At 30.9% G+C, this 8,886-nt stretch overlaps 1 protein-coding gene across 1 annotated transcript; it reads left to right on the forward strand.

Moving 5' to 3' along the window:
* The first annotated feature begins 987 nt into the window (after positions 1-987).
* On the forward strand, positions 988-8,471 carry LOC107848185 (GDSL esterase/lipase At5g22810). The gene is made up of 5 exons (XM_016692889.2): positions 988-1,298; positions 3,351-3,481; positions 4,264-4,497; positions 6,034-6,289; positions 7,951-8,471. The coding sequence occupies exons 1-5, from the start codon at positions 1,052-1,054 to the stop codon at positions 8,142-8,144; spliced, it is 1,062 nt and encodes a 353-aa protein (XP_016548375.2). The 5' UTR covers positions 988-1,051; the 3' UTR covers positions 8,145-8,471.
* The last annotated feature ends 415 nt before the right edge of the window (positions 8,472-8,886 follow it).

Below are 8,886 nucleotides of genomic sequence, written 5' to 3' on the forward strand. Positions count from 1 at the left end.
GAATTTTAGTTGTAACTACAGCCTATATATAATAATATTGTCATCTTTATACTAAAAAAGCTTCCAAATTTTTATCACAGAAAATAAAAATAGAAAAAAGATAATAAGTTATTTTTTCAATCCAATAGTTGTTAATTAGCTGTTATTCAACCATATAACAATAAAAATTCAAAGAATTAGAAGAGGAGAATGGTTCAAATTGTGTCATAAAAATTATGGACGGACAAATTTTGTAGCTAAACAATAAAATTTATTGCTAATTCATTAGCGATAAATTTTCACAAAATTTTATTAGCCATGAGTAATTTTGCGATGAATTAGCGACGAAGTTCATAACTAATTTTAACTCTTTTATAGTGTTTATAAAATGACAAATTATAATTGGAAAACTTCCACACAAGGGTATATATGATTGAATATTTTATTGTCTTAAATTGGGGAATTAATAATTATCATCTAGAATTTTGGTGGGAAAGGTAGGTTTCTTCCGTCCTTAATAAAATATCTCGAGTTCATTTTTAATTAGATATCTTGAATTTAAGTTTTAAAAATAAAAAACGATTTGATATGAAGCGATTTCCTTTCTAATTACATGGTTCTGGGATTGACACTTACCCATTCAGTGACTTTGGCACTGATTGTTCCAAATACGGAAACTATCAGGTAAATTTAATACAATAGAAGACTGTTGTCATTCCATCCTTCCTTCTCCGTTGCCTATTTGTTGATCTTATGCGACTGCAAATCCGAACTAGTCAGAATTTCAAGATGAAATGAAAAAAAAATGACAAAGAGTGATTTCCTCTTCAATCAGTCGTATGCGATTGCAAATTTAAATTAGTCCGAATTTTAAAACTGTACCGGACATCGGATGGAAATAAAATAAAAAAAAAAGAAATTAATTATAATGAAAATAGATCTCATTGATGTAACCATTTCAACTGAATTAGCCTCTTTAAATAGTCCTCCAACTCTTTTCATTTTTCATCTCCACAAACACTTTCAATAATACACATTTTTTTTTAATATCAATTTTCTTTTATTATCTATAATGGGAATTTCAAGTCTTTTAAGGACTTGTTTGGTTGTATTAACTTTGAATATTTTTGTTTATATTATTAATGGGCAACCTTTGGTACCAGCACTATTTATTTTTGGGGACTCAGTTTTTGATGTTGGAAATAATAATTATATTAAAACTATAGTCAAAGCAAATTTTCCACCTTATGGAAGAGATTTTCCTAAACATATATCAACTGGAAGATTTTGCAATGGAAAACTTGCCTCAGATTTTACAGGTACTTATTTTTCTTGAATTTAAGTTATATACGTCGATACAATATAAAGAATATTATTTTATCTAGTAGAAAATTTAATAAATGTTACCTTATGTATTAGTATTAATGTAAAAAAATTAAGTAAGCTCCTCTTTCTAGTATCCTTTTTTTTTAATTAATTGTGTATACATATCTTCTTGAAAAGTTCTCATTTTATTTTGTGTTTTCTTATTTGTTTTTTACCAAATGTTTAAATAAGAAAAAGTGGTGGAAGTATCAAATATTGTTCAACCCTCTTGTCCATTTAGTAAAGAAACATTACAACAACAACAAACTCAGTGTATTTCCACATAGTGAGGTCTGAGATGATAAGATATACGCAGTCCATACCCCTACCTTTAAAGAAGTAGAAAGACTGTTTCCGATAGACCCCGACTTGAGACACGAAAGTAAAGAAATATTACTAATCTTAAAATACAAAATTTAGCGATGGACGAATTTTATAGCTAAACAGTAGAGTAGTAACTTATGGCTAATTTTATAAGGTGTTTAAAGGCCTATTCACAATGATTTTTTGTATAATAAATCTTATATTATACGAAGTTAAATTTAAATTGCTTTAAATTAAAGAGTTAATACATAAAAATAACCCTAAACTTGACACCAAATTATAACTTTGACCTTAAACTTTGACAGTGCACAAATATGACCTTTAACTATTCAAAACTGTACAACTATAACCTTTAAATGACTTTTCACTATTATTATTTTTATTATTTTTGGCTTAAAGATGAAAATGACATCTAATTTCTTGTCATTGCGGAAAAAAAGCAATATTAAAGATTTATTAATTAGGTGGGTCAACCTCGTACGAAAAAATTACGTGGGTATGTATATATATTATAAAGCAGAAGACGAATTTAAGTTATATAATATATCTAAATATAATTTATTTAAATATTAAATTAAAGTTGAAACTATATTAATAAATTTTTTTTTATAGTTTTAATAAAATATTATTGAATTAATGTTATTAAGGATAGTAGTAGTATATTAAATTAACGCTGTCAAATTAACGTTATTTCAATGTTATTAAATTAACGTTATTAAAATATTATTAAATTAATGCAGGGGCAGACTTGTTAGGTTGTGGAGCCTGATTAATATGTGACGTACTGTTATATTAGCCCTTTATTAATTTGTGACAGTACACAAATATGACCTTTAACTATTTAAAACTGCACAAATATGACCTCCCTCCAAGTCAGCCCTTTTAACAATGTGGCACCGTGTGATTGGATTACCTTTCCATGTAGGCGCGAGTGAAACTCACGCATCGAGTTGCAAAATCGGAGGTCATATTTGTTCAGGTTTTGAATAGTTAAAGGTCTTATTTGTGCACTATCAAAGTTTAAGATCAAAGTTATAATTTGGTATCAAGTTTAGGGTGATTTTTATGTATTAACTCTAAATTAAATATAGTGCAACTATCATTAATTAGTATCTTAATTAGAATTTTCGAGTTCGAGTTGCGGGGAATGAAAAAAAAAAAACTAGTCATGAACCTATCTCAGCATGAATACCAAACACATAGTATAAATACAAATTACTCGAATTCTTTATTTTCAATGCCGCATCCATATCCGATTTGATCAATCAACTTTGGATACTTTGACCAAAATCGACTTGGAAAATCCGGACAGATTTAAGAAATTCTATAATTAAAAGGTGAAATTGAAGAAAATAAAATACCTTCCATATAGAAATTTCTATGTTATTGCTTTTCTTTTTTATCTTCTTTTAGGATTTTCTTTTTGAACAATATTTTTTCCTTGAATTTTTCACATAATATCTCATAATTTATGTTTTATAACTCTATTTTTTAGATATTTAAATTATTTCTGTGGAATTTCTGCATCCGTATCTACCTTAGATCCATATTTAAATTGAGACCGCAAAAAATTCAACCTCTAACTTCACACCTGTATCGAGCACCCATACCCGAGTCCAACCAACTTAGGTGAAAACCAAAGACAAGAAAACTAATGTTTGTCCTTGTGTTGAACAATGCAGCTGAGAATCTTGGATTTACTTCATATCCACCACCTTATCTTAGCAAGAATGCCCCAGGAAAAAATCTTATGATTGGTGCCAATTTTGCCTCAGGTTCATCTGGTTACTTTGATTCTACTGCTACCCTATATGTAAGTATGACTAACAATAACCCTTATGTCTTTAATTAGAGATTTTAAATTTAAGTTACGAAAATAAAATTCATTTTCGTATATATATATTCTGAAAGTATGATTTTCCGATATGATTATTTTGTAAAAGTCAAATCGTGACATGGGTTACCGAAATAGCTTTCTGTTTGAGTAAAACATCTAGTACCTCTGAACTATGATCAAATTTGCTACGACACACTTCAATTTTACGAGGGTTCTATTATCCCTTAACTAAATTTTAGCATATTTTTGTCGACAACCTTTTTAGCTGACGCGATACCTTTCACGTGGGCCTCATTTTATGCAATAAAGTGTCAGTCAGCACAAAAGGGTGATAAAAATATGCTAAAATTGAGTTCAGGGGTAATAGAATTCTTGTAAAATCGGAGTGTATCACAACAATTTTGGCTATAGTTCAAGGGTACTAGATGCTTCTTTTTGTTTCAATTGATGTGATCACAATTTTTTTTAAGACAATTCTTAAAGAATGATATATTTCTAAAATAAAAAAGAATTTAACTTAAATTTCTCGTTTTATCTTAAATTAGAAGCTTTTATAGTCTAGTCACACAAATATTTTGCGGTAATGTTTTAGACCACAAGTTTTAAAAGCTTTATAACCATACAAAAGTTATGTCTTTTTTAAAAATTACATTTCTAATTAAATTGTATCACATAAATTGAAATCAAGAAAATAGTATTTAATTATTTATTAAAGTTCCTATTGATTCTATTTCCAAAATCTTTTTTTTTTTTCTCAGGATGCAATTCCATTGAGCAAACAGCTTGAATATTACAAAGAATATCAGAAGAAATTGGTGGTAATTGCAGGGAAAATAAATTCTACATCAATAATCAATGGTTCAATTCACTTAATCAGTGCTGGAAGTAGTGATTTTGTTCAGAATTATTATATTAATCCTCTCATTTACAAAGTTTACACTCCAAATCAATTTTCAGATATCCTCATCAAGTCCTACACTAAATTCATATTGGTAATATTCTTTTTCTTCTTAGAACACTTAATATGTTGTTATTGTATCTATTGATAACAGTCTCTCTATCTTTATAAGATAAGGATAATAAGGTCTGTGAATAAACATTCAATACCCCCTTCGAAATATGGTAACTTCACAGGGGCGCTATTACCCCTCTGAACTCAATTTTAGCGTATTTTTGTCGCCCTTTTGTACTGACATGACACATTTATTATATAAAATGGGGCCCACATCAAAGGTGCCACGTCAGCTAAAAAGGTTGAGAAAAGGCGTCACGTCAGCTAAAAAGATTGACAAAAATAAGCTAAAGTTTAGTTCAGAGGATAATAGAACCTTCGTAAAGTTGGAGTGTGTTGTAACAAATTTGGTCGTAGTTTAAGATTACTAGATTCTTTACTCGTAAAATTATAGTAGATACATTGATACTATTGTTAAACAAGTAAATCTGTTAAGCGTTTAAGTTATATACATCATTTGTGTGATTAGTCAAAGGCCACTCAAAGGATATTAATAGGTAAGATTGTCCTTAAAGTATGAGATTTGTGATGATAGTAAAAATACGATAAGTTATCTGCTACAACAGGTAAAAATGACACGATGGTGTAAATTATTTTTGATAGAATTAAGTTATATATAAAGTGACAATATGATGATTTTCTTTACACTATCAGAATATGTTATAATGTGTTACTTATCATTTGCTCTAGGTTACTTATCAATGCTATTAAGTAATATTACTTGCCATTACCTTTTAAGTAACCTAATTATGGTTTACATCATCAATTGTAAAATTTAAATTCAGATTTAATATGTTAAAGTATACACTAATAATGTAAAAAATGATACATGTAATTGTCCACAAAATAATATGTTAAGCCACACTGATCTATTGTAAAGAGAATGTCAGTGCATATAAGATAAATCCATCTTAATAGCGAGAGTTTTAGTATATCAGACTGTCAGTTTTTAATTAAAAGCAACATAAACATACATCTTAATTTATCATATTTACAGTTTACACAAATCTCCATCGGTATAAAGTAACTAAAAAAATTCCAACTAATTATGAATCTTCGGATATATCGAAACTAATTATGTATCTCGACAAATCCAAAAAAAAAAAAAGTAATCGGGGGCTAATTATATATCTTTACAAAGAAAATGTACCTTCATTAAATGTACTATGTATCCAGACAAACCCAAAAAAAAAAAAAAAATGTAACGGGAGCTAATTATATATCTTTACAAAAGAAAAAATGTATCTTCACTTGATATATTATGTATCTCGACAGACCCAAAATCGAAAAAAGTATCACGAGCTAACTATGTATCTTTATAAAGGAAAACATGTATCTTCATTAGATGTATCGAAAGATAATCATGTATCTCAATAGATCCAAAATCGAGATTTTCAGTTAACAAAATATCATAATTTTTTGTAATTAAGCTCCAAACTGTCGGGATTTATGTTATTTTCCTTTTCTTTTTTCTTTTTTTTTTTTAAACTAAATTTTGGTGTCTTTGGGATAATAGGAATTGTATGGATTGGGAGCAAGGAAGATTGGAGTGTCAACAGTGCCACCAATTGGATGTTTGCCAGCATCTATTACAATATTTGGCAAAGACAACAACAATTGTGTTAAGAAGATGAACAATGTGGCAATGTCATTCAACAAGAAGCTCAATGACACATCAATCAAATTGCAAAAGAAACTTTTTGGTCTCAATCTTGTTATCTTGGATATCTACCAACCACTACTTGACCTTGTCACCCACCCTGCTGATAATGGTAATACTTATACATTAAATAAAGGCACAATACATAACATGTCAGTTAACTTGACCTTAAATTACATATGTGACCTCCAACTTTAAGTGTGCACAAGTAGACACTTAAACGTGTATAAAGTTGAACAAGTAGAAACACACGTTCTAAGTGGCGTCCTACGTGGCCAACTCATGTCCTACATGACGTCCTACATATATCATGCCACATAGGAACGTGTGTATCTACTAGTCCAGCTTTATACAAGTTTTAGTGCTTACTCGTGTACACCCAAAGTTGGAAGTTATAGATGTGATTTGAAGCCAAGTTAAAGGGTATGTTTATGTATTTTCCCTTCATAAATTCCAACTTTTTAGTACCTAACTACACCTTATTCCCATTTTTTTTTTTTTCAAAATTACATAAAATCTCAAATTTTAAATTGGCTAGATACATTACTTAAGGTCGTGATACACTGTTTAGCCGGTCCTGTGATCTATCGCGATGCTAAGTAATGTATCACGATATAAATTAAAATTCTGAGATCCTTGTAATTATTTTAATGAGTTGAGATTTTGCTAATAATAGTAAGTTAAGGTGTGTTATTATGTAACTTCTCCTAAAAAAAAAAAAAAACTCCTCTTTTGTAGCAATTCTGTGTCGCCACTAAAAATTTAGCATTTGTGGCGATTCATAATCGCCACTGAAAGAGAAGCCTTTTGGCAATTGTAAATCGCCAAGATTGCCCTCTAAGTTAGTTACTAAAGGTCCGAGTAGTGTGTATGCAAACTTTACTCCCACCTTGTGCAGGTAGAGGCTTTTTTTCATAGACCCTCGACTCAAAAAATTATATAGATAAAAAAAAATATAAAAATAAGATAAGACGCGTGCTTATTAAACCGTCTCACACACACAAACACTCTTTTGTGGTGACCTTAATTACGGGTTGCCACGAATAAGTTTCAGCGATAAGACCATCCTCGAATAGCTAAAGTCGCCACAAAAAGTTTCATTTTCTCAAAGTCCTCGGGTTCGAAATCCTGGGTATGGAGAAAATCCTGTTGAGAGCGCTACTCCTAGAATGGGTCCTGCAACGCGCGATCCGGATTAGTCGATGCTCCAATATGGGCACCGAACTACCCCTAGAATGGACCCTGCAACGAGCGATCTGGATTAGTCGGGGCTCCAATATGGACACCGAACACCGGGGAAAAACCAAAAAAAAAAGAGACAAGAGATAGGATAATGAAATAGAAAGTTATAAACAACCTACATTAGTTAAGTTGTTCAAATGTTTAATTTTGTATTCCCTTTCCAAGCTATTTCGAAATGCTTTATTTAAGCCGAGGGTCTATCGAAAACAACCTCTATATCTATTAGGTAGGAATAAGATCCTTCATTATTCTGCTCTCCACAAACTCTAAAAAAGGGCAGCTTGGTGCACTCAAGCTACCGCTATGCGTGGTGTCCGGGGAAGGGCCGCCCCACCACAAGGATCTATCGTACGCAGCCTTACCTTGCATTTCTGCCAGAGACCGTTTCCAAGGCTTGAACCCGTGACCTCCTGGTAACATGGCAACAACTTTACCAGTTACTCCGAGGCTCCCCTTCTCTCCACAAACTCTACTTATAGAATTATACTGGACGTGTTGTTGTTGTTATTCAAATGTTGAATTGTGATGCAGGTTTTTTTGAATCAAGAAAGGCATGTTGTGGCACAGGATTACTAGAAACATCTATATTGTGCAATGCCAAGTCTCCAGGAACATGTGCAAATGCATCTGAATATGTATTTTGGGATGGATTTCACCCAACTGAAGCTGCAAACAAAGTCTTATCTGATGATTTGCTAGCCAGTGGCATATCCCTCATATCTTGATCATCCAACTTTGATTGTGACCATCCAGACACTTCAACTTGTCACCAATCGATATGCATGTATATCTTTAATTGGTATATTCTAGATGTGTATTCTTAACATTATAGTGCTTACAGGATCCACTTTAAAACCAACGTTAAGATGTCTAGATGTGATGTAAATTTTTAAAATTGGGATGTTTTATTGTCAATTGAAGTCAAGTTAATATGTCTATCTATGTATTATGCCTTCTTTCTTAAGTGGCAAATCACAAAGTCTTACAAAAATTATTGTTGGTTGGACTCATCAGTCATCACATTATGTTATAATAAATTCTTGTTTGATCTTTCTTTCCCTTTGGTATTTTATGTTGGTTATGATGCTACCAATTATGGAATATATATGAGATAAAGCATTCAGTACCCTGAATTATGATCATAGTTGCTACGACACACTCTAATTTTACAGGGATTATATTACCTTTCGAACTCAATTTTAGCATATTTTTGTCATTCTTTTGTGTTGATGTGACACCTTTATTGCATAAAAATGGGGCACACATTAAAAGTGTCACGCTAGCTAAAAGATTGACAAAAATACGCTAAAATTTCATTTAGGATAATAGGACTTTCACGAAGTTGGAGTGTTCGTCACAACTATAAAAGTTATCTTCACAACTATAAAAGTTGTTCACAAGTGTGTAAAGTTGTTGAACAGTCGAATAGTTGCCAGGACAACTAATACAATTGACTAACAACTATGT

Source organism: Capsicum annuum, chromosome 11, assembly GCF_002878395.1.
Source record: "Capsicum annuum cultivar UCD-10X-F1 chromosome 11, UCD10Xv1.1, whole genome shotgun sequence".
In the NCBI taxonomy this organism is placed as follows: Eukaryota; Viridiplantae; Streptophyta; class Magnoliopsida; order Solanales; family Solanaceae; genus Capsicum; species Capsicum annuum.

Bases quoted from the DNA above. Each gene is read 5' to 3' on its own strand.
- LOC107848185 (XM_016692889.2), top strand. From the start codon at position 1,052: ATGGGAATTTCAAGTCTTTTAAGGACTTGTTTGGTTGTATTAACTTTG. The intron at 1,299-3,350 runs GTACTTATTTTT...TGAACAATGCAG, and splicing joins ACTTGCCTCAGATTTTACAG to CTGAGAATCTTGGATTTACT. The intron at 3,482-4,263 runs GTAAGTATGACT...TTTTTTTCTCAG, and splicing joins ATTCTACTGCTACCCTATAT to GATGCAATTCCATTGAGCAA.